Source organism: Stigmatopora nigra, unplaced genomic scaffold, assembly GCF_051989575.1.
Source record: "Stigmatopora nigra isolate UIUO_SnigA unplaced genomic scaffold, RoL_Snig_1.1 HiC_scaffold_115, whole genome shotgun sequence".
Classification (NCBI taxonomy): domain Eukaryota; kingdom Metazoa; phylum Chordata; class Actinopteri; order Syngnathiformes; family Syngnathidae; genus Stigmatopora; species Stigmatopora nigra.
The window spans coordinates 5,001-32,500 of NW_027551672.1; the positions used below are offsets into that span (position 1 = coordinate 5,001).

Genomic DNA, 27,500 nt, shown 5'->3' on the forward strand with positions numbered 1-27,500 from the left:
CATCTGTTGGGGCTGGAAGTCTGGAGAATTTGTTTTCTGTTTCAGTCTGAAAGTCTTGCCAGTTAGCTTTACGAAAGTTGATGAAAATCCTATTTTCGCTGGTTGTTGGTCTGATGTCAGTTTCTATCTTGATTATGATGGGAAGGTGGTCGGAACCAAGGTTGGTTTTGACCTCCCAGGAGGTGTAGGACATCAGGGATAGGCTTGCTAAGGATATGTCTGGTGATGATGGTTGTCCGTTGGTTGGTAGTCTTGTTGGGTTGTCTTCGTTAATAGTTCCAAAATCTGCATTTCCTATTTCGTCAGCAATGTCTCTGCCTCTGTCATTACTTAGTTGTGAATGCCAGAGTGTGTCGTGAGCGTTCAGGTCTCCTAGGATTAGGGTATCTTTCATCTGGAGGAAAGGAAGGATAGATGCAGAGTAGCCTGTGCCGCAGCTGCTAGTGGGAGGGATGTACAGATTGATGATGTTGATGTTGTCGACCTTGATGCCCTGGCTTTCCAGGTGATTGTCCTTTGGCAGGTCATGTATTTGCTGGAAATGGATGGCCTTGTGGACAAGGAATGCCAGGCCTCCACCTTTGTCTTTTGCCCTGTCTTCTCTTATAAGGGTAAAATCGGCCGTATTTGGGTCCTTTTGGTTTGCCATTAGTTTTGTTTCCTGGAGGGCAGCAATTTTCACCTTTTGTTCATCCATCCAATGGATGATTTCTGAAATCTTGTTTTTTATTCCATTGCAGTTAAATTGTAGAATTTTCAAGTTAAATTTTCTTTGGTCTTGGTCTGAGGGTGTGGACTGGGGTGGTTGACTTGGTTGACTTGATTGGCTTGATTGGATTGATTGGCTTGATTGGCTTGATTGGCTTGATTGGCTTGATTGGCTTGATTGGCTTGATTGGCTTGGAAGACTTTGGTTGTTCTTGTGACTAATACAGATCAGACAAGTAAAATTGACTGAGTATTCCTTTTCTGACTTGAGGTTGCTGCAGTTGTTCTTCTGACGCAGATGGCACCAGCCGAGGCAATTGCTGCATCTTACCGACTTAGTATGATTATAAACTCTTTTTTGACAAACAGGACAGACGTAGGTTAATGGTCCAGGGATTGGTCCAGGATTAGGATGGATTCCGGCTCTGATTAATAGTATACGGACCAAACAAGCCGGAGTATGTTGGTCCTCAGTTAGAGACACAAAAAAACACAGAAGGTAGAAGCTTGACCCCCTTCCTTGTAGGAGAGGGGGGGTCTGGAGACTTTGCAGCTGCATGGCAGCTGGTAGTTGCACGCGAGGCAGGTGTTGAAGTTGTTGTAGTTCCTGCTCTCTTCTGACACGCTCTCCAATGGCAACTGAGCTGATCGTGACCTTCATTGCGTTCAAGAACCGCATGGAAATACAACCTGAATATTAGAACCCAATTCTTTACAATTTGTACACATGAACCTAAACACTTGTAAATGATTTTACCCACCCTCAGAAAAACTCAAGAAAGTCAGCAACCAACGAGGGAGGGTCATAGGTAAACAAATCAGGAACTCACTACCGGCCCGTGTTGTACTAAAATCTGATTCATCAGAATCTATCCGCACAACACCTACTTACTGCGTAACAAGACCAAACACTCGTTACATGTTACCTGGCATCTTTTTCTCTTCACGGAATAAATGTAATACAATTTTAATAATACAAAGTAAAATAATGAAATATTATGGTAACTGAAGCCGCAATGGGAACTTCTTCGTCTGCGGATACGAAAGAAATTCCAAATTATGAGATTCTAGAGAAGTTATACAGTTCTCGTTGCTTATCTTCCAACCATCTGCTGAGCTCCCATTGTTTAAAAGAGAGCTGATTCTCCATTCTCCCGGGTCCGAGGTTCGCACGTTGTAGGTAGACGTGAGTGCGACGTAAAAAGCTACTGACTGGTGTAGTTATGAGTGCGAGCTTCCGACCAAAAGTGTCACGTCTGAAGAACAATTATAAAGAAGTGTATTTATTAAACGTTGCAGTTACAGTGGTACCCCGACACGAGCATATGAGATACAAGTAAAATTTCGAGCAAATAATTATTTCTAGAGACGGGACAAATTTCGAGATAGGAGTAAGCCGGATGGCCAAGACATGAGAGGCTGTTTATGATTTTAGCACTCTTTTTTTGTCCCATCTATGTGTATAACAGATATCTATGAGCACTTGGTGGAGCGTTTAATTTTATTCCGTGTTTCTTTCCCGTCACTCAGCGCAAATGGCGTAGTGATCGCTAGTACGAGGAGTATACAATCGATAAGACCGCTTTGCCATACGACATTCTTGGCTTACGACGAAAATTTTGATCGAATGATTCGCCCGAGATAAGATCAAAATTTTGTGATGCGACCAAGCCAGGTGGCCATAGCACTGTCTTTTTTGTATCTCTTTCGTGTATAAAATATTTCTACGACCACTGGGCGGAATTTTTACCCCACCCGACAAGTTTTTTCCCCCACGTTGGGTACATATACAGGTAAACAAAATTACTATGGATCGGCAGTTCTGCAAAGAAAAGGCGTTGACAATGGGCATGAAACGGGAGATAATTGAAAAATGAATGGGGTACATGTTACTGAGCTCGCTAGGCAATACCAGAGGAATATGTCAACCATTTCCACCATCCTTAAGCAGAAGTACGCATCAAGACATTTGCCTTCATTATCGCCGAGGGAAGTTACATCCCCCAGAAAGTTTTCAACTGCGATGAAACTGGTCCTTTTTTGGAAAAGATGCCCAGGCGGACATTCATCGTGGCAGAAGAAAAGGCATTACCGGGACACAAACCCATGAAGGGCCGCTTAAGGCTAGCGTTGTGTGCAAATGCGAGGGGTGACTGTAAAATTAGGCCGTTGCTAGTGTACAAAGTTGAGAACACGCGTGCCTTCATGAGACCTACAAGTGATATGGCGCGCTAATTCCAAAGCTTGGATGCAGCGTATTGTGATGATATTTGTGTGCGTCATTTTCGAAACATTTCGAAGGGGAGGCAAGTTCTTAACAATACTTGATGCGTTAGTTTTGAAGACTCAGGCAAAACGGCCGGGTGGGGTCAACACGTATAACTAACTATCTTAGAAAATTTGAATTCAGTTATGTGTGAAGTTACATTAAAAGTTGAGTGTCTGTATATAGTTATCCAAGTTAATTTAAATGTTTGTTTGTTTACGAGTGCGTTGTTGCCGGGGATAAAGTCCCCCCGAACAGCCCCCACCTCCGCCTGTGTGTCATTGTCTCTCCCCTCCGCCAAATGCGTCTAATTTTACATCTATTAAACACATTTTATTACTATTAAACCACTCGTTATTTATTACTTTGTCAATATATGGCGAATTAGAAGAAATAAAACCTATTTTCCAATCCAATATCCTGTTTTGGATGTTTTCTCAGAGGATTGGAACGAATTAAATTTTTTTCAATTCAATTCAATGGGAAACGTCCGCTTGAGTTACGATATGCTTGTCATACGATCACAGTCTCGGAACGGATTACGATCGTAAGTCGGCGTACCACTGCATATTACTTCTCGTTGGCAAGAGGTCATGCGTTATCCTATTGTGAGGACATTTGTTTACATAATTTTCGGAATATTTTGAAGGTAAGACAAAAGCAAACAACCCTCGATAGGTTCATCTGAAAGTCAGGGTGGAGGCAGGGCAAATACAGCCAACCTAGAGGAATAAAGGTATCAAACTTAAATACAAAAGTAGAATTAAGTTTAGTGTAAGGTTAGATTAAATTTATTTTGGAGTGTGTCTGCATCGTAAACCAAGTTCATATAATTTTGTTTGTGTTATGAAAGGAGCGTGTTGCTGTGCAAAAAGTGCCCCCCTCTCTACCCCTTCTCTATGTCCGTCTCTCTCTTCCCCCTTCTTAGTACTATTGAACACATTTTAGTAATATTAAACCGCTAGTTATGTGTTACTTCGTTAAAAGATGGCGAATTAGAAGAAATTAAACATTTTTTTCAAATCCAATATCCTGGTTTTGGTGTTTTTTCAGAGGATTGTAACAAATTAATTTGTTTTAGTTCATTCCAATGGGAAACTTTCGTTCGAGTTATGAGAATATCAGATGGTTCCGGTTCATCAGCATCAATGGAAGCCATTGACTTTAAAAAAAAATCAATGCTTACAACTTTTTGAGTTGTGTGACTTTAAAATGTTGCTTTGTATTTCTTTTGACTGCATCCTTGTTGTGAATTTTATGATTGTTTTTTATGGTCTCTGTTGTCGTTCCAGGACATGGTGAGGACTTTTTCAGCATGGCAGAGTGTCAGTACATCGTCAAACATGAGTTGGAGACGTTACGAGCTAAGGATGAGACACATGTTCCTGGATATACGCAAGCTAAGCTGTATCCTGGGAAATCGATCAGTAAGTTTATAAGCTAGATAGAAGTTGATATTATAGAAAATATGGCATTGGGAGCCAAAATTCACTGGTATAAATTATTCTCTGAAAATGGTTCCCCCTGTGTACGTGTACGTGCACGTGTCTCTCTATCTCTCTAAGTTGTTCCTCCTGAGTACCTTGAGGAAATGGAGTTGTTTCTGGGCCTTCTTCACCACTGCTTTGGTGTTTGTAGACCAGGAGAGCTTATCTGTGACGTGGACGCCCAGAAAATGTAAAGGACTGGACCCTGTCTACACAGACTGCATTTATGAGGAGTGGGGCCAGATCTGTGCTGTGTTTGCGTAAGTCCAGGATTATTTCTTTAGTTTTCGTGGTCTTCAGTGTGACATTGTTCACAGGGCAACACAAAGACAGTTTGTTGACCTCATCTCTGTGGGCTGACTCATCCCCTCCTGAGATGAGTCCAACCACAGCTGTGTCATCGGCAAATTTGATGATGGAGTTAGACTGATGGGTCGGTATACAGTTGTATGTGTACAGGGAGTACAAAAGAGGACTCAGTACAGCCGTTAGGGGAGCAAGTGCTCAGTGTAATGGAGGAAGAGAGGTGGGGACCAAGTCCAACAGTTTGTGGTCGGTTGGTTAAGAAGTTCTTTTTCCAGCAGCAGATGGAAGAGGATAGTCCAAGGTGGGAGAGAAAAGTATCCTCACGTAATTCCCATGGTGCTCCAGGTGGCTCAGTGCTGTGTGTAGAGCTATGGTGATAGCGTCCTCAGTGGGCCTGTTTGCTCTATAAGTGTGTGGGTCAACTGAGGGAGGGATTGTATCCCTGATATGGCGGTCGAACAACTTTTGAAAGCACTTCATGATCAAAGGCGTAAGATAATGGTGGCAGATTTCAGGCAGGATGGAATGATGGATTGTTGCAGGGAACAATTATTTTTTTAAAAAGAAAACACCAGCCAGCTGGTCAGCACAGACTTTGAGCACCTTCCCAGGGGTACTCAGACGTTTGGTCACCGGACGTCTGGTCGCCGGACATTTGGTCGCCGGACGTTTGGTCGCCGGACGTTTGGTCGCCGGACGTTTGGTCGCCGGACGTTTGGTCGCCGGACGTTTGGTCGCCGGACGTTTGGTCGCCGGACGTTTGGTCGCCGGACGTTTGGTCGCCGGACGTTTGGTCGCCGGACGTTTGGTCGCCGGACGTTTGGTCGCCGGACGTTTGGTCGCCGGACGTTTGGTCGCCGGACGTTTGGTCCCCGTTGGTCCCCGGTCTTTTGGTTGCCAGTCAAATGGTGACAGAGAGTAAGTACTGTTGAAAACAGCTCTCAACAATAGTTTAATATCTAAATATCTACTGTTGATTCGTGAGAGAGAGCTAATTATCTATACACTGTTTAATATCTAAGTACTGTTTGATATCTAAGTACTGTTTAATATCTAAGTACTGTTTAACATCCACGTACTGTTTAATATCCACGTACTGTTTAATATCCAAGTACTGTTTAATATCTAAGTACTGTTTAATATCTAAGTACTGTTTAATATCTATTATTCTAAAGGTAAGATCGGGCCAAAAAAATCTGAATTTTGGGTCGGATTGGGTCGGGTTCGGGCTTAAGATCTTGGTCGGTTCACCAATAAGTATTCCCAAATTCACCTTTCAATAAAGAAGGCATCTGAAATCATATCCCAAGAAGAAAACAATGCACACGCGTCTCCAGTCAGATGATTCTGAAGACTCGATGTCTCTTTTGCTAATATATTCATAAGATTTAACAACATGCATCACAGTCTAAACATTATTTAGAGTCCCATAAAAACCCTCAGTTCTCAAAACTACTGTAGGTCTGTCGAATCTTCCCAGTCTCCCCTTCTCTTAATGTGGAGAGTGAACAACCCTTTGTTATTTTGGTCCATAAAACTTGGACTCTAGACGACGTGAAAAAGTCCATAGACCAGGGGTCTCAAACTCGGACAATAATTTGCGGCCCGTGTCTTAATATGCAAGATTAATGTCCGTGCGGCCCGCAAGATTGATATGAATGACATATTTGGAGCTGGATGAACCAATCACGGTGAAGTATACGGCTCTGGAGGGTGGGACATTGGCCGGGCTGTCCAGTGCCTCGCCGTAATCCAATACGATCAGAGAGCAAAAGTGCGCATGCGCCACAGACCTGCGTGACTGAAAGTTAAACGGTCTAATCGAAAGTGTGCATGCGTCACCGAACCGCGCGTCTGAAAGTTAAAAATTCAATCCGAGACTCATTCCTAGTGTAAACACATATTACAGCCCCAGAGATGTCTGTTTCAAAGCCTGCCGTGAAGAGAAAGGTCAGTGATGAGCACAGACAGTTTCAAGAAAAGTGGGGAGTGCAATATTTCTTTGCTGAATATGGGGATGTGCTCTACTTCACTGAGGTACGTTGGCTCAGCAGGGGAAATGTATTGAAGATATTTTTTGAGTTGAGAGCAGAAGTAAAAGACTTCATTGAGATAGACGGGGTTGCTGTTCCTGTGCTAAGTGATCCCAAATGGCTCATGGACTTAGCTTTTCTTGTTGATATCACACATGAGCTTAATGTACTGAACAAGAAGCTACAAGGCCAGGGGCAACTTGTCAGTCCTGCCTATGACAATGTGAGAGCATTCTGCACTCAACTTTTGTTATGGAAAGCCCACCTCTCTCAGGCAAACCTTTTTCATTTCCCAGCATGCAAGGCTCTTGTGGATGCAGGCACACCATTCAATGTTTCGAAGCTGCAGGAGCAATTTGATCACAGATATGCAGACTTCAAGACACACAAAGCCACATTTCAAATTTTTGCGGACCCCTTCTCCTTTGTTGTGTAAGATGCCCCTCCTGAGCTTCAAATTGAGCTCATTGACCTGCAGTGCAACTCTGCACTCAAAGCCAAGTTCAGGGAGGTGAGTGGAGAAGCAGACAAGCTTGGGCAATTTTTGAGAGAGTTGACCCCCAGTTTCCCTGAACTTTCCCAAATGTTCCAGCGGACCATGTGCCTTTTTGGGAGCACATACTTGTGTAGAAACTCTTCTCAACCTTGAACTTCAATAAGTCCAAGTATAGGTCCAGACTTACTGATAAGCATCTTCAAGCTCTATTGAGGGTCTCCACTGCTTCCTCCCTTAAACCAAATGTGACTCAGCTATGTGAGAAGAAGCGCTGCCAGGTCTCTAGCAGCAAGAAGTAAGAGAAGCTGTGTCCAGAATATTTCATGTTCAATGTTCCATTCAAGTTCAGAATGTTAAAATTTAAAGAGCTGTTAATACAGACATTTGAAACGGAATAAAAATAATTAGTTTTCTCTACTTAGCCAGCCACTGTATATCTACTGTATTTTCATTATTATTTATTTTTATTATCACTTATTGATTTATTTTTTCTTAATATTTAAGTTAATTTATTTAATCCATTATTTTTCGTTAAAAAATAAAGATATTTGATAACGTTGGAATGTTTTATCAGCGCTTTTCTTGTGGAAATACTGATGTGGCCCAGTCTCACTCAGACTCTGCCTCTTGCGGCCCTCAGGTAAATTGAGTTTGAGACCCCTGCTGTAGACGGTGTCACATCGCATAAAGTTGACGTGGAAGAATTTGTCTTACAAATGGAGGACATTAGACGGTCTTATCACCTGGGTGGAGAAGAAACACAGCAAATTTGGATGAACGCGTTAAAAGGTGATTGTCATGCTATTAGAGGGAATTGGGATCCAAAAACTGATAGTGGGCCATTAGGTCATGACAGCTGTGAATTGGATTCAAATACGTGAGATGATAGAGTAGGCCACGAGGAAATTTAAAACAAACTTTATAGGTGAAACTATTGCCACCTTAAATCTGTGTACAAACAGCTAAACTGGTAGCATTAAAGAGGGTATAACTTAATGCAAAACGTGGAGGTGAATTGTTTTTACCACACATTTACAAATAGAAATTTGTTTTGGAAGTTAAAGTGCCGCCATTCATCGCCCCAGTCAATCAGCGAGTGGCTGTGATTAACTATCTGTTTGCCAGTAATGCAATAACGGAAAAGTTGTGTCACATTAAAACACACACCCCCACTAGTCTTTTAACCGTTTGTAAAAAAAAATTATCTTCATGTTTCGCATTAAGTTATACCCTTTTTAATGCTACCAGTTTAGCTGTTTGTACTCAGAATTGAGGTGGCAATAGTTTCACCTCTAAGGTTTTTTCTTTTCTTTAATTCACACTCAAATTCAATTCACAGCAGTCATGACCTAATGGCCCACTATCATTTATTTTTGGAAATACCCAATTCCCTCTAATAGCATGCCAATCACCTTTTAACGGGCCATCTAAATCTGATTCAACTCCATCCAGGTGATAAGTCTGTCTAATGTCCCCCATTTGTAAGACAAATTCTTCCACGTCAATTTTATGCGACATGACCCCGTCTACGGCCTTTATCATGTCGACTTGAGTCCAAGCTCTAGGAACCAAAATAACACGGGACTGCTCCCTCCCCACATTAGGGTTGGCAACCTCAATCATGGGATATTGTTCAAGCACAACGTCACTCATTTACGGTGCCCCAGACTTGGGAGATAGTGTTTTCCCCCAAGTTTTTGACCATTCCCCCACGCAGCCCCCCTAGACCTGGTCAACCGGTCGCGCACATTTGTTGGAGGGGGTTCAAACGGATTTGATCGCGTCACCCCCGCATTACCTGACAATGCCCCTTAGGTCTCCTCCCTTTCACGACCCGTCTCACCATCCTCTCTCCTGTGGAAAAACACAGCCCGCTCCGTGTTTCCAGCCCCACCATTTGGCATTTCTAAATTCCGGTCGAATTTTGCCGATCCCATTTTATTCCTAGACAACCTATCTACCTAAAGCGTCAAACCATGAAAGGCCCCACTAGAATTTGGGCATCCTGCGCCAAATAGAGCCTATTTACACATTTGTCTCGAATTTGTTATAGATATGGGGTCCCCAATTCCCCAAATATTCCAGAATTCATGCACCAACACATCCTGTCAAACCCCAAAGCGACTAACATAATCCTATTCTTAGCCAGATTTTGGAATTCGGAGAATTGCTCCTTTCTCCCTTATCGAAGCTTGTTATTGCCAATCGTTATCACTGTAACATTCAGGCGTATTAACCCCATAAATGCAATGCTATGAATTTAAAGCTAAAGTTCTCTTAATTTGCATGCTCTTAAAGCAATAGAAAGCAACGTCATTTGGTTGTATCAATTGATCAATGCTTATCCAATCCGTAATATCCTTTAAGTCATCAATATGACCTGTGCCAAAGCATATTTCCTCCCGCCAGGACAACCGACAATGTTCTTCAACTGCACTTTTAAAAACATTCCATGTTACTCCAGTCTTATGGAAATTATGCCCATCCTAAATCAATAATTTTATCTACAATTCACCTAATTATTTGGACGAATGCCATGAATTTTTTCATGCCACTATTGCTTTGTTAATTTCCCGTCAGAGGTCATTAACAGCCAAATAACTCAATACCCAAAATATACCATGCAAATCACCTCATACGATGTTCACTTAAGATAAGAGCCATTTCCCATAGCTCCCTGTTACCACAATAAAAATCTACAACAATTAAATTACAGAAATCAACCTTTTGCTAGGCATTTTCTAATAAAAATTTTCAATGTTTAATAAATGACCCTCAAATTGTCACCAATATACCATAATATTGTAAATTTATCCATCCTTGTCTTTTCTTTAACCAGCCAACCTCCTAGATTAAAGTATTTTGAACAATCCAACCATTCAAAAATAGTATTAATATTCTTTTATCCTCCAAAAGCTAGTTATCTTTAATTAAGAGCCCTTTGAAATCCACAATTGCTCAAAAATCGCTATTTTGCTCTATTCCCTTAATCCAAAGCTTTTACCAAATCAACCTTTTACTAAACAGATTTTCTATCACCTTAATATACATTTCTGTTTAAAACATGAAAAATGAATGTGAAACCATTCACATAACCCTGCATTCCTTGCAGACCATGTATTGCTCTTATTATGAAAAATCCAAACGGAAAGCGCCATAAGCCACTAACTGTGACCTCCACTCTTGCTGCAAAAGCAGCATTCTTACCTTCTGTTTACAAACCAGCGAGTCACCACTTGAAACGTTGCCTGTTTTTTCCTGTGCTCAAATATAACGCTTTTTAGAGAAGACAACCATTAAACAGTCAAGTTAACCCATCTTCCAATATCCAACTATATCACAATATTTTGCCAAGACCCCGTATTCAGAATATGATGCAAAAACAACAATATTATAGCAAAAACCCATTTTCTGCCCTCAAGTTTGCTTCAGCATCCCCAAGGCCAATTATTATTATTGCAATGTCTTCACCAAAGAGATCCACAAAATTTTAGTCGTTTACCCGGTCTGCGTGCAACCGAAAGCCTAACACAAAGTCAAATCGGCTACCCCGCGGCCCACATGTTTCACTCCCATCTAATCAGCAGCCGCTGGACCAGAGCGTTTCTCCCGCAGTCAACACATTATTTGGCAAGTCTAAAGTGTAATAAAAAATACAGGTGACATTCCCTGCTAAACATTTAAATGACCATTTTGTAGACATTCTTTCGTCTTTTAAACACCATCTTCCCACTAGCGGACGGGATCAAAACCAGGCCAGCTGCAATAAGCCATTACATTCCAGTAAATTGACAGTACATATAGGTTCTATTAACAAAGCACATCCAGCTCTTGGAAATAACCATTCTAATTGCTGTTATACAAGCCCCAGCGATCGTGGGAGCTAGCAAGGTAAGGAAGGAAAAACAGGAAATGCAACAGCTCAGCCTACCCACATACTGATTGTGGGTTTGTAGTTTTATTCTGAGAAAGGGTGCCATTGGCTATCAGTGTTGTGTGCACAAGTATACTTCATTACCCAGAAAGCACTCAGCCCGCGCATGCGCGTTGTGCGTTTTCTGGTCCATGTGTAGGAGAAACTTGCTTGAAGAAATTGTTCAGTACTCGTACATATCTGTTATACAGAAAAGAGATGCGGCAAAAAAGACAATGATGCAAAAGCTACAATGATAAACAGCCTCTCATGTCATGGCCACCTGGCTTTCTCGCATCTCGAAATTTTTCTTGTATCTCGTATTTGCTCGAACTTTTCCTCGTATCTCGAGCATCTCGTAGGTAGAGCTGCTCATATGTAGAGGTACCACTGTAGTTGTAAACCATCAGTTTGAGAGCGCATCCTTTTCAACCGGGGTGCTTCAGCTATTACAACCAACCCTTAATGAATGCCTTTTTTGTTGTTGTTGTCATTTCAGTTCGAAGACTTCAGTCTAAAAAAATCATGATTCAAATGTTTCCACTGCATAACAAAGAAGAACTCAAGAGACTCTCTTTTAAGTGGTACAAAAAGGTTAAGACATCCCTTCAGCCTCTTGGTGAGTTTGAAAAAAAATGTAAATTAAAAGTGATTACATTCAATGAATGACTTGAATACCTTTTTGAAAATATTTTAAAACACAGTGGTTCATCTACTTACAAAATTAATTCGTAAAAGTGGTTTTGTAACTAAGAGTTATTGTAAGCAGAAACATATTTTTCATTTAATTAATGTAACTTGCTCCACAGTTTGTAAACTAGCCCATGAAACAGTGGTGGGTAAACAATACAAAGGGCTTTAGTGGGTGTGGGTTAGGAGGGTGAGGATCCAGGAGAATGAATCAGAAGACTTTAGGGTGATGATTTCCAAAGTGGTTGGCTCTGATCAGTTTATTGTCAATCTCCTGGACCGTTGTTTTAAATCGTGCAATTGAACCCCATCGCTTATGAGTTGGGTGATTTGTCCAATAGGAGGAGGACCTTGAAGGGAAGCCCCTCTTTGGCGAGGTACAGCTTGAAGTTTGGGATGAAGCAGTGATGAAACCCCTCATAATGGAGATCTTTCGTCATCCAGGCTTTTCTGTTGCTAATCCAGTACATAGGCATCATTGTTGCATTCTTGTTTTTCAAAGTGTAGGTACGGTTAAAATTGTAAATTAAGTCTCGCTTTACCATGAAGCCACAAGATAAGTGTCAGGCGATCCTTGCTCTGGAAGATAACCTTTCTCGCGATATTTTTAGGAAACACTTCCTCGACGTACCTTTTTGCTGCTTCATGGTCTGCAGATGCAGCTTCTCTGTGGAGCGAACCACTGTATAAACCACAGGTTTCAATGTGTCGCCCGGGAGCCAAATCTGGCCCGCAGCATCATTTTGTGTGGCCTGGGAAAGTAAATCATCAGTGCCGACTTTCTGACATAGGATCAAATTAAAATGATATATATATATATATATATATATGTATGTATGTATGTATGTATGTATGTATGTATGTATGTATGTATGTATGTATGTATGTATGTATGTATGTATGTATGTATGTATGTATGTATGTATGTATGTATGTATGTATGTATGTATGTATGTATGTATGTATGTATGTATGTATGTATGTATGTATGTATGTATGTATGTATGTATGTATGTATGTATGTATGTATGTATGTATGTATGTATGTATGTATGTATGTATGTATGTATGTATGTATGTATGTATGTATGTATGTATGTATGTATGTATGTATGTATGTATGTATGTATGTATGTATGTATGTATGTATGTATGTATGTATGTATGTATGTATGTATGTATGTATGTATGTATGTATGTATGTATGTATGTATGTATGTATGTATGTATGTATGTATGTATGTATGTATGTATGTATGTATGTATGTATGTATGTATGTATGTATGTATGTATGTATGTATGTATGTATGTATGTATGTATGTATGTATGTATGTATGTATGTATGTATGTATGTATGTATGTATGTATGTATGTATGTATGTATGTATGTATGTATGTATGTATGTATGTATGTATGTATGTATGTATGTATGTATGTATGTATGTATGTATGTATGTATGTATGTATGTATGTATGTATGTATGTATGTATGTATGTATGTATGTATGTATGTATGTATGTATGTATGTATGTATGTATGTATGTATGTATGTATGTATGTATGTATGTATGTATGTATGTATGTATGTATGTATGTATGTATGTATGTATGTATGTATGTATGTATGTATGTATGTATGTATGTATGTATGTATGTATGTATGTATGTATGTATGTATGTATGTATGTATGTATGTATGTATGTATGTATGTATGTATGTATGTATGTATGTATGTATGTATGTATGTATGTATGTATGTATGTATGTATGTATGTATGTATGTATGTATGTATGTATGTATGTATGTATGTATGTATGTATGTATGTATGTATGTATGTATGTATGTATGTATGTATGTATGTATGTATGTATGTATGTATGTATGTATGTATGTATGTATGTATGTATGTATGTATGTATGTATGTATGTATGTATGTATGTATGTATGTATGTATGTATGTATGTATGTATGTATGTATGTATGTATGTATGTATGTATGTATGTATGTATGTATGTATGTATGTATGTATGTATGTATGTATGTATGTATGTATGTATGTATGTATGTATGTATGTATGTATGTATGTATGTATGTATGTATGTATGTATGTATGTATGTATGTATGTATGTATGTATGTATGTATGTATGTATGTATGTATGTATGTATGTATGTATGTATGTATGTATGTATGTATGTATGTATGTATGTATGTATGTATGTATGTATGTATGTATGTATGTATGTATGTATGTATGTATGTATGTATGTATGTATGTATGTATGTATGTATGTATGTATGTATGTATGTATGTATGTATGTATGTATGTATGTATGTATGTATGTATGTATGTATGTATGTATGTATGTATGTATGTATGTATGTATGTATGTATGTATGTATGTATGTATGTATGTATGTATGTATGTATGTATGTATGTATGTATGTATGTATGTATGTATGTATGTATGTATGTATGTATGTATGTATGTATGTATGTATGTATGTATGTATGTATGTATGTATGTATGTATGTATGTATGTATGTATGTATGTATGTATGTATGTATGTATGTATGTATGTATGTATGTATGTATGTATGTATGTATGTATGTATGTATGTATGTATGTATGTATGTATGTATGTATGTATGTATGTATGTATGTATGTATGTATGTATGTATGTATGTATGTATGTATGTATGTATGTATGTATGTATGTATGTATGTATGTATGTATGTATGTATGTATGTATGTATGTATGTATGTATGTATGTATGTATGTATGTATGTATGTATGTATGTATGTATGTATGTATGTATGTATGTATGTATGTATGTATGTATGTATGTATGTATGTATGTATGTATGTATGTATGTATGTATGTATGTATGTATGTATGTATGTATGTATGTATGTATGTATGTATGTATGTATGTATGTATGTATGTATGTATGTATGTATGTATGTATGTATGTATGTATGTATGTATGTATGTATGTATGTATGTATGTATGTATGTATGTATGTATGTATGTATGTATGTATGTATGTATGTATGTATGTATGTATGTATGTATGTATGTATGTATGTATGTATGTATGTATGTATGTATGTATGTATGTATGTATGTATGTATGTATGTATGTATGTATGTATGTATGTATGTATGTATGTATGTATGTATGTATGTATGTATGTATGTATGTATGTATGTATGTATGTATGTATGTATGTATGTATGTATGTATGTATGTATGTATGTATGTATGTATGTATGTATGTATGTATGTATGTATGTATGTATGTATGTATGTATGTATGTATGTATGTATGTATGTATGTATGTATGTATGTATGTATGTATGTATGTATGTATGTATGTATGTATGTATGTATGTATGTATGTATGTATGTATGTATGTATGTATGTATGTATGTATGTATGTATGTATGTATGTATGTATGTATGTATGTATGTATGTATGTATGTATGTATGTATGTATGTATGTATGTATGTATGTATGTATGTATGTATGTATGTATGTATGTATGTATGTATGTATGTATGTATGTATGTATGTATGTATGTATGTATGTATGTATGTATGTATGTATGTATGTATGTATGTATGTATGTATGTATGTATGTATGTATGTATGTATGTATGTATGTATGTATGTATGTATGTATGTATGTATGTATGTATGTATGTATGTATGTATGTATGTATGTATGTATGTATGTATGTATGTATGTATGTATGTATGTATGTATGTATGTATGTATGTATGTATGTATGTATGTATGTATGTATGTATGTATGTATGTATGTATGTATGTATGTATGTATGTATGTATGTATGTATGTATGTATGTATGTATGTATGTATGTATGTATGTATGTATGTATGTATGTATGTATGTATGTATGTATGTATGTATGTATGTATGTATGTATGTATGTATGTATGTATGTATGTATGTATGTATGTATGTATGTATGTATGTATGTATGTATGTATGTATGTATGTATGTATGTATGTATGTATGTATGTATGTATGTATGTATGTATGTATGTATGTATGTATGTATGTATGTATGTATGTATGTATGTATGTATGTATGTATGTATGTATGTATGTATGTATGTATGTATGTATGTATGTATGTATGTATGTATGTATGTATGTATGTATGTATGTATGTATGTATGTATGTATGTATGTATGTATGTATGTATGTATGTATGTATGTATGTATGTATGTATGTATGTATGTATGTATGTATGTATGTATGTATGTATGTATGTATGTATGTATGTATGTATGTATGTATGTATGTATGTATGTATGTATGTATGTATGTATGTATGTATGTATGTATGTATGTATGTATGTATGTATGTATGTATGTATGTATGTATGTATGTATGTATGTATGTATGTATGTATGTATGTATGTATGTATGTATGTATGTATGTATGTATGTATGTATGTATGTATGTATGTATGTATGTATGTATGTATGTATGTATGTATGTATGTATGTATGTATGTATGTATGTATGTATGTATGTATGTATGTATGTATGTATGTATGTATGTATGTATGTATGTATGTATGTATGTATGTATGTATGTATGTATGTATGTATGTATGTATGTATGTATGTATGTATGTATGTATGTATGTATGTATGTATGTATGTATGTATGTATGTATGTATGTATGTATGTATGTATGTATATAACAGACAATTTGTAATTCTTTAATAAGTATTGATGGACAAAATATAACATGATTCAGATATTTCTTAGGCCAGCAGAGAAGGCCTAGAAGGCCCTGATGGCCCGCCACTGATACATACATACATACGTACGTACGTACGTACGTACGTACGTACGTATGTATGTATGTATCAGTGGCGGGCCATCAGGGCCTTCTAGGCCTTCTCTGCTGGCCTAAGAAATATCTGAATCATGTTATATTTTGTCCATCAATACTTATTAAAGAATTACAAATTGTCTGTTAGCTTTCTTTCATTGCTTTCCCCCCTGGTTGCAATGCTTCAGGATGTGTGTTTTCAAATTGAAGCATTTAACCAATCACATTTCAGCCATTATTTGTTGCCAGGGTCAGAAATCTGCCTAGAGGCCTGCACAATCAGTTCTGCGGGCTCTGCTGTAATTAACAAGCATCGATAAGACTGTTGCTTTAACCAATCAGAATTTGATTTAGTAACACCAAGGCCATTTCACAGGCGGAGGGATACGTCATCACTTTCACCAACTATGATTGGCTAGTATGCGGGCCAAAGCCAAAGTGAGCCACCCAGAGATCGCAAACTCCACCCACAATGGCCGACGGAGGAAAACAAATGGATTTGGTTGCAGATTTGCTCACAAAGCTATTTTTCAGACTGACTTTCCAGAAAAAAATGGACATCATTAACAAAGGGCGGTCAACTGCAAAGCTAGCAAGCTTATTACAGCCGGGAAAAGGGTGTGTCCGCCACTTTCAGTGTGCCAACTATGAGAGCTACCAAGCTATAGCGCGACCGTAACACTATGTGCGTATGTGTGTAATATGTATATATGTATATATGTAACAAACAAATCTGAATGAACTTGGATTCTTTTCCTGACACTCAAAATCAAGTTTATTCTAACCTTAGACTAAACCTTTTGTTTTAAAATCTTGAGTTGGCTCTATTTGCCCCGCCTCCATCCTGACTTTCAGATTCAACCTATCCGAAAATGATCCACACAAATGTCTTCACAATAGGATAACGCACGGCCACTTGCCAACGAGAAGTACTCTTGTATTAGCGATCGCTCCACCAACGGGAGCTAACGGACTAACAGGAAAAAAAACACTGAAAAAATGCAACGCTCCGCACAGTGCTCGCAGACCCATTACACGAGAGAGTTGCTACCAGAGACATTACAAGAGGGAGTTGCGGGGAGAGACAGTGCCCGTGATAATGCACCCCGCCTGTCAAAGCAGCTGTGTTAAATCCATTTTTTGGACTTTCAGATGACATCAGACATTACTACGGAGAGGGTCTGGCTCTCTACTTTGGCTTCCTGGAATACTCTACAGTGGCCCTTATACCTCTGGCCCTACTTGGGATTCTCTATTGCACCTTTGACTGGGAGAATTATGACAAATATGTTTTCTTTGCAGTTTTCAATCTTATCTGGTGCACTGTCTTCCTCGAGGTAGGAAAACATTTTATATTAACTGTCTAGAATAAAAATATATCCTATTTGGTATCATTAGAGGAAATCTTACACCTATTTATTTATAGATTTTGATGGCTAAAATATTTTTCTTTGAAAATTTCAGAATGTAATTTTTAAGCTTTTCTATTTGGTGCTTTTTGCCTACTTTTCCACATAGCTGGAATTATCAATAAATCATTGAATACAATTGATTTTGTTAAAACAAAACAGTTTGGCTGACTTTGTACACAAGTGTAGAAGTAACCCACATTGTCACTTAGTCAGGTCTCCTGAGTTGAGTTGATGGCGTTTTTTTCTCCGTATTATCACCAATCTCAAATTTCCTCATTTGAATTGAGGTTTGACTTATAAAAGGGGATTGCAGTAAAACCTCAATGAAGCCAAATCCATTATGATCTATGTTATGCATAAACTTTGGGGATTTTGATTGCAGGGTCTCATTTCATTAAATGATGTAATTTTTTAGTGCACATATGATGAAGGTAGTCAATGTCACCAGATAAAAGTTTAAAGGTCACGCAGATATTTTTTTTGTTTTCCATAAAAAGTTGCTTTCATTTCTGAAATAAGTTGGAAATGAAAAGTAAACATGATCAAGACATGAACAAGTGTTGGAAACAATTATTCTTATTTTTAATAATTATCACAAGATATGAGCTTGAGCTGTTGTGTGAGAAGTTTGACCATATAATAAGTTACACCTCCCCACGCGAAGAGTCGTCACCTTCAAAGTGGGGCACAATGACTAGTGGGTCATGACCGGGCCTGCACCAATTGGGCCCGAAGAGGGAAGCGTGGGTTTTCCATCCCATGTCCTCACTAGACTTGACTTTCGATCCAATTGACATTTTTTAAGGTATATTTTGCCGATACTAATCCACAATTTTTATCAAAATGACCAAGGCAAGTAAACATAAATACCTCTGACACTTTTAAATCTCTGTTGCATCTCTGATATATGTAAAATAACAGTTTTTTTTTTTTACAAAAAAACGGCAGGAGTAAAAAATGACCTTTCAAAAAAGTGCACATTTTAGGAAAATAATGAAAAGTTTAAAAAGGCAAACCTCGTTAGATCGATAATTTGTCAAGATAGTAAATTGAACATTTTGTGATAGTGTCCGAGAGCAAAAGACTCGCTTGTTCTGTTGAGGGGAAGAAGCAACGCTGTCTCCTCCAAATTCCTTCCAAATCTTTTGAATGCTACGCTCCCCCATATATTAAGAATAGGTGTGTCCATTACAGAGAAATAATGTTAGAACATATGGCTTTCAGTAAACAGTCTTAGTCTTTTTGGCGCAAACAATGCCCGATATCACATCATTTGTGAAATTGCTTCTCTTCGATCCAAGATGGCCTCCCAGAATATTGATCTCCCTTCTCCAGCCTCTCAGGAGTTGTTGAAATTCACCCAGAGTTCATTGTCTTTTACCTAGGCACTTGCAATTCCACCATATTGTTTATTTTAATGGCTAAAGTTATTTAATTATCTTTTTTTCCTTTTTCTTTGTTTGTGTCCACACATATTGCATACAAAATTGGTATACCTTTCCAATGTGGGTTTCAGGGCAAAATATTGGGGACCTTTGAACAGATTAGTGCTTTTACATGTAGAATGGATCTCTACTTATGAAAATTTCAAGTCTAGAAAACGCTGGAGCAAATTCATTTCCGAAGTAGAGGTACAACTGTATATATGAATACAATGTAGTCATGGTGAGTCATTTAAAAAAAAAATCTCATCTCATCTCTCATCTTGTCTTCCGATTATCGGCTCGCAGAGGCAGTAGCTTCAGCAGGGAAGCCCAGACCTCTCCCTCCCCAGCCACTTCATCCAGCTATTCCGGGAGTATCCCAAGGCATTCCTGGCCTTGAGAGATAGTCTGCCCAGCGTGTCCGAGGTAGGCCCCGTGGCCTCCTCCCGGTGGGACGTACCCGGAACACCTCCCGAGGGAAGCGTCCAGGGGGCATCCTGATCAGATACCTGAGCCAACTCATCTGGCTCCTCTCAATCCAGAGGAGCAGTGTCTCTACTTCGAGCCCCTCCCGGACGACCAAGCTTCTCACCTTAGAGGAGCAGTGTCTCTACTTCGAGCCCCTCCCGGACGACCAAGCTTCTCACCTTATCTCTAAGGGACAGTTCGGACATCTTACGGAGGAAACTCATTTCACCCATTAGAAACACCCGAGTCCTTGCCACCGAAGAGCTTTTTAATGGGGATTTCAACCCTACAGATAAGAGAGTCAGATTCCCCCGGCTCTGCTTCCTCATGGGAAGGCGGGTCGGTGGAATTGAGGAGGTCTTCAAAATATTCGGCCCACTAATTGACAACATCCCGAGTCGATGTCAGCAGTGCCATATCCTCACTATACACTATGTTGACGGGAACTGCTTCCCCCTTCTGAGACGTTGGATGGTGGATTTCCTTGGAAGCCACCCAGAAGTCGTTCTCCATGGCCTCATCTAACTCCTCCCATGCCTTTTTGCCTCAGAGACGACCAGAGCCGCGTGCCAAAAGGGATCGATAGGATTAGTTTTTCAGCCTGACGGCATCCCTTACCACCGGTGTCCACCAGCCGGTTCTGGGGTTGCTGCCACCGACCACCTTGCGACCGCAGCTTCGGTCTGTTATCTCAGCAATAGAAGCGCGGAACATGGTCCACTGAGACTCAATGTTCCCCGTCTCTTCTCGAACATGAGAGAAGCTCTGACGGAGATGGATATTGAAACTCCTTCTGACAGGCGACTCCTTCTGACAGGGGACTCCTTCTGACAGGGGACTCCTTCTGACAGGGGACTCCTTCTGACAGGGGACTCCTTCTGACAGGGGACTCCTTCTGACAGGCGACTCCGCCAAGTGTTCAGAGGAGACCCTCGCAAAACGATTGGGCCTCCGGGCTGCATTGGCATTTGCCCCAATCATCGGATCCGACTAATCAGGTGATGATCGGTTGACAGCTCCGCCCGTCTCTTTACCCGGGTGTCCAAGACAGGCGACCGCAGGTCCGATGACACGACCACAAAGTCGATCATCAAGGTGCGGCCTGATGTCCTGGTGCCAAGTGCACATATGGACTCTTATGCTTGAACTTGGTGTTCATTATTGTCAATCCATGACAAGCGCAGAAATTCAACAATAGAACACCACTCGGGTCTCAATCAGGGGACTGTTCTTCCCATTCATTCCCCTCCATGTCTCACTGTCATTGCCCAGCAATGAAGTCCCCCAGCAGAACGAGGGAATCCCCCAAAAGAGCACTCTCCAGCACCCCCTCCAGGGACTCCAAAAAGCTTGAGTGCTCTGAACTGCTGTTTGGTGCATAAGCATAAATAACAGTCAGGTCCTGTCCCCCCACCCGAAGACAGGGGTGCTACCCTCTCTTCCACCGGGGTAATCCCCAACATACAGGCCTCGGCGCCTGTCACTGCAGGAAACTCCAGAATGCAAGAGTGACCAGCCCCCCTCGAGTGTAGTGGTTCCAGAACCCAAGCTGTGCGTAGAGGTGAGCCTGACTATGTCAAGGCTCAGGCTCCTTCCCAACCATAGAGGTGACATTCCACATCCCAATTGCCATTTTCTGCAATCGGACAGCCAATAATCCCTTCTTTGGCTGCTGCCCAACTGTCGACACACCCACGTCATCTCTTTGGGATGTGCCTGGCCGGACCCCATGGGTGTAGCCCCGGCCACCATGCGCTCCGCATTGCGCTCTCCTCCGGGCCTGCCTTGAGAGTGGGGCCCCGGTGACCCGCGTCCGAGTGGTGGAATATGCCATTCAATGGTTTTACTCATAAGAGGTAGTCTGAGCCATCCTTTGTCTGGTCCTTCACCTCAGACCAGTTTGCCATGGGTGACCCTACCGGGGGCACAATGCCTCAGACAACATAGCTCCAAGGATCATCGGGACACACAAACCCCACCACCACGATAAGGTAATAACTCGTCGGTGGGGTTTTCCAAAAACATGCACTGTAGGCTGATTGGACACTCTAAAGTGCTTCTAGGTATGGGTGTGAGTATGCATGGTTGTCTGTCTCCTAGTGCCCTGTGATTGGCTGGCCACCGAGTCCGCTGGGATTTGCTCCAGCATTCCCCACTACCCTAATGAGGATAAAGCGTGTCAGAAAATGAGTTTTTTTAATATCACAATATGTAATGTGTCAGAAACACCCAAAAACTCACAAGGAGAGCAGCTTCAATCGTTAAGCCCTCCCATTGAGCCAATACAAAATATAAGAGGTGCTTCCGGAAGCATGGGATGAATTTCTCAACAATTCTACAGCGATACCAAATATACCAAATGCCCGCAATGCTGCAATATTTGCATATGGCGAATTCCTGTTCAGGGTATATTTTCTTCACCTATTGAATGATAAATATCTTATATTTACGCCTATCAAGTCTAAATGCAAGCATAGCGATTGAAAGGCTATTGATTTTTCATCTGAAAATAATAAAACCAAGATTTTTCACTGGTGCACTTTTGGCAAAGTTAGGGCCAACAATGCTAAAGCCTTCTGGTTTCGGTTCCCATGTCATTTTTAACAACCTTTCAATCACAACACATTTTGTCACTTAGTCAAGGCAGTTTTCAGTAAAGTGTTTTAATAAGAACAACCAAATAGGCTACTTCCTGACTGTCCACTTTAACCTAGTTTTTGTGTTGGAATAATTTCCTAGACATCACGTATTAACCATTGGTCCGTACACAAAACATATGTTAACCATTGGTCTATACACAAAACACATTAACCATTGGTCCGTACACAAAACAAAAAATAAAAAACAATGAAATTTTTTGAAAGGATAAACAACCCAAGTAAAATTCTATCTGCCACATTAATGAAACCTAATGGAAGAGGGCTCAAACAGCCTACCTTTGCTTTCACCAACCCTGGTTACTGACAATGGCTTTTTTAACCACAACAAAATGTTATTAAACTTTATTTTGTTTGTTTTGAGTTTACTTTACCAAGAAAAGAACCATAGGTTATTGCTCAGTGAAGCTTACTATGTCAAATTCAGTAAAATATAATAAAGTCAAATTTAAAGTGTTTAAAGATTATATTACTATAGTATTGTTATATGATAACTGATCGGTTTGACCCTCTGTCCACTAGTTATGGAAAAGGTGCAGTGCTTCTCTAGCCTATCATTGGGGCACACTGAGCAGAAAGAAGGTGTTTGAAGAACCACGACCAGGTTTCCATGGGATTCTTGGATTCAACCCAGTGACAGGCCGAGAGGAACCTATTTACCCCAACTACAAGCGGCAGCTCCGTATCTACCTTGTATCCCTCCCCTTTGTCCTTCTCTGTCTCTACCTTTCCCTCTATGTCATGATGATCTACTTTCAGATGGAAGGACGGGTGCTAATGCTTTATGACAGGGATCCTACTTTCTGTACAAAATTATTTTTATACATTCCCAGTATTGTCTATGCCATGGTTATAGAAATGATGAATCTGATCTACCGATATGCTGCAGAGTTACTGACAGAATGGGGTAAGTTACCATTTACAAATTGCCATTTTTACATTTTGTTTTGTGTATTTTTAGTATTTTTATAGTGTAAAAGTGTTTCACTTTGGAGTGCATGAAGTCTCTGTCATAATGTTTTTACACCCTACTTAAATTATATAATCTTGTCAAAATGTATTCAAAAATAAAATGACCAAGTCTATTACAGATGTAATACCTTTGGAATTGATACCGTTGATATAATCAGTAATGACAGCAGTGAAAGTAAACAGATAAGAGCACTGCATACACCTGCGTTTACTTACATTACTTTTAGTTATTGACTCTGGCTTCCTGGCAAATAGCAACAAGGGATTAAAACTGGTTTTTACTCTTTTTTTGTTTATTTTACATACAAAAAAGAAAAACAAGTTGTGGCTTAATCAAGTCCATTCCATTGAATTCAGTGAAGTACTTGTGGTTACAGTGGGTCTTTTAAGGTGCTATGAAAGGGTAATAAAATGACATAAAATATAAATTAGGGCTTTGTAGTGTAATATCACGTCTAGAAAACATTGCAAATTGTTGCTGTTTTTTAACCATCTCAGAAAGTAATGGGTGTCAGGCGGCTCGTTTGCCCCTCCTGGCTTGACGTCATTTTCATTGCAGATGTGTTTCAATTACTTAATTACATTTCCTGAGTTATTTAAGGGCTACGGTAGTGTTAGTTGTTGTCAGATCGACTTCGCATCATACTGACGTCACTTACTACACGCCACGCCGAGACGTAGCCTACGGCGCTTCATGGTAGATTACTACATGTTTCGTTTCAGTTGCTTTTGGTTGATTCAAGCTCCTGTTGTTTTGTAAGTTTTGTTGAGTTATTAAACCAAGCCAACAATGAGAACAGAACGGTCTCAATCTCTCCAGCGTCACCGCGTATGGGTAACAATTCCCCCGGTAGCGCCACGCTACATGGCGCGACCGTAACACAGGGAATGCCCACTTGTTCAGCAATATTGTGACACAAAAATATAATGAGATCATATCTACACAATTTGTATGGATCCTCAAAATCCTTTGAAATGCATGGATTGCTTTCTAAGGTTTGGAAGTTCACAAAATATTTCTCAGTACTATTCTAATACATTTTCAGCTTTTCATGTGGTGGTGTTACGGGTGTGATGTGGAGCGTAGAAGGGCCCAACTATAGGGAAGCAAGCAAAGACAGGGAGTGAGGGCTTATTGGAATAAACTTTCCTTGAGTCTCTTTGTCTTGGCTGTTATGAGCAGGCGCTACAGGAACATAATAGCCATGACTCAAGGACACATTTTCATCCCAAGAGCCATCAAAAATACTCAACTTTATTTCTGCACCTAGAAAAACGTACAGTGGGGAAAATGAAAAATGAAAATCAGACATAGGCATTGTCGTCATCATTGACTTGACAAAAAGCCTAGTAGTCATCATACCCTCAGCAGCGTATGACGAAATTGTATAGTGCTTCTCCACAAGTTCGTCTTCCCAGGCAAGACATATTTATGACATTTATGTATGACATATTCATACTTGTTAGCTCTCCGTCTTGAGCGCCATCAATCCGGCGACTGCAAGTTGCCTCACCGATGCCAACAAGAATAAGATGGATCACTTACCTCTCACAGTCTTTATACTTACCCTGCCTCAGGAAGGCAGATCCACGCCAAACGAACTTCCTGTTACTTCATTGCGACTTAATTTCATAGAAGGGATTTGTGTCGTCGCCGTCACGTCGTCGTCACGTCACGTGTTGCTGCAGGTTCAGAGTCCTGGTGGCTGTTGGGAAAAAGCTGTCCTTGAGCCTGTTTGTCCGTGCTTTGTGGGACCTGTAGCGTCTGCCAGATGGAAGCAACTAGAACAGGCCGTGTCCAGGATGGTATGGGTCCCCAACAATGGACCCGGCTCTTCTGAGGTACCGGGGTTGGCAATGTCTTCTAGTGATGGCAGAGAGCAGCCGACGATCTTCTGGGTAGTGTTTATCACCCTCTGCATGGCTTTTTTGTCTGCTGCCGTGCTTCCGGCATACTACACTGTAATGCCGTAAGTCAGGATGCTCTCCACAGTGTCTCTATAGAAGGTTGCCGGAAGCTTGGTGTCCAATTTGTCCCTCCTCAGTACCCTGAGAAAGTGGAGTCGTTTCTGAGACTCTGTGGTGTTTGTAGACCAGGAGAGCCTATCCGTGACATGGACTCCCAGAAATTTGAAGGATAATAAGTACGTATGAGGAAAATAAGTACTTATTCAAACACCAAATGGAAGGAAAGGAAGAACTTTCTTCCTTTCTTCCTTTCCTCCTTTCCAACTTTCCTCCTTTCCTCCTTTACTCCTTTATTTATTTATTTATTATCTGTTCAATTGTTTGATTGTTGTGCTTATTTGTGCACTTTCCTACTTATGTTGTGGACTACTTATTATGTTGACTATTCATTTATTACCCTTTGGTTATTTATGTATTTGCTATTTATTATTATTATTCCATTGACATTTGCATAGTACTTGCATTACAGTAATCTGAAAAAAAGTGTTTTCAGCGCAAATACAGCTAACACTGTTCGGACATTGGTATAGTAATATAGGGCGCACTCAAAAGTCTAAAATTTTCTCAAAACTGGTCGATGCGCCCAATCGGTCGGTGCACCTTGTCTGGCCAATTTTTGTATGACCCTGACCGCTTGAGTGACTGGTTTTATTTCTTGCCGGCACGCTACTCATTGCGATCAACCCAGCGGACGTTTACCTTAAAAACAGCCTCCCAGTGCATTACTGTAAATACGTTATTCCCAAGCCATTTTCACTTCTATGTGCTCGCAGTGCCTTTAACCCTCAAAAACACTCAATACTCAAAGAAACCTGCCCGACGTCAATACGGGTGTGAATGCTTGGAAAATGGACTGAAGCCATGGATCGAACACAATATTACAGCTTTGCTAACAGATGTCCAACATAGTAATTTCAGGTAGGGGGCATCGCACGAGTTACACGACGAATTGGAATGAATTCTCGATGCCGATATAACAGCGAGGAGAATCAAAGGCTTGAAAGTGATGCATGTCGCGAGTTACAATGGATTGCAATTTTAAGAATTTGACAGATGGGCCGGGTCAGCACAAGATACGATACATTAACGTTAACAGTACATATGAAACATTAAAAAAAGTTCTAAAGTATTAACATACTCATAGCTCCTCATTACAGTAAAAAATATAAAGTACAAAATAAAGTGAAAATGAATGTATTCAGAAATATTAAAATGTAATTTAAAAAAAGAGAGGGGCTGTAAAACACGTAAAACAAATAAGAGTGGACAGAGCTACTGCCACTGGCTCCCGCGTGACGGCGCCATCTTTGGGAAAAAAAACATTATTTGAACAACATCGGCGGCCCGGATTAAAAGGCCTAGCGGGCCGTAGTTTGCCCATGTATGCGCTAGCGGCTAGTCTAACATACGCTAGCAGCTAGCCTAACATACGCTAGGGGCTAGCCTAACATACGCTAGGGGCTAGCATAACATATGCTAGCAGCTAGCATGACATAAGTACGCTAACAGCTAGGATAACATACGCTAGCCTAGTGTCATGCTAGGGCCTTTTCAAACGAGGCACCCTTTATGTTGACAAAGAACTGAAAATATACCTGAAACTGAGATTGCGCCCTATCAGACTGCATTTTATAGCTGTGAAAGTATGGTAAATATATCATGTATTTGATAAACAATGATATTTAAGAGGTGAAATGAAGTCTGTAGGATTTTCAGAAAGTGCAATAATTATCTCATCTCATCTTTCGCCTATTCAATATCAAGTGGCAGGGGTAGCAGCTTCAGCAG

The 27,500-nt window shown here is 39.6% G+C and overlaps 1 protein-coding gene across 1 annotated transcript in view; it reads left to right on the forward strand.

Annotated features, from left to right (window-relative positions):
• Window positions 1–3,457: 3,457 nt before the first annotated feature.
• The window catches only part of LOC144193156 (anoctamin-10-like), a gene marked incomplete at its 3' end in the record, with an annotated part of 29,751 nt that continues 5,708 nt past the window's right edge, over window positions 3,458–27,500 (forward strand). The window contains exons 1-5 of the mRNA XM_077711962.1: window positions 3,458–3,623; window positions 4,267–4,401; window positions 11,709–11,828; window positions 17,964–18,148; window positions 23,295–23,679. Coding sequence (XP_077568088.1) covers window positions 4,290–4,401; window positions 11,709–11,828; window positions 17,964–18,148; window positions 23,295–23,679 — 802 coding nt within the window. The remainder of the gene's footprint in view (window positions 3,624–4,266; window positions 4,402–11,708; window positions 11,829–17,963; window positions 18,149–23,294; window positions 23,680–27,500) is intronic.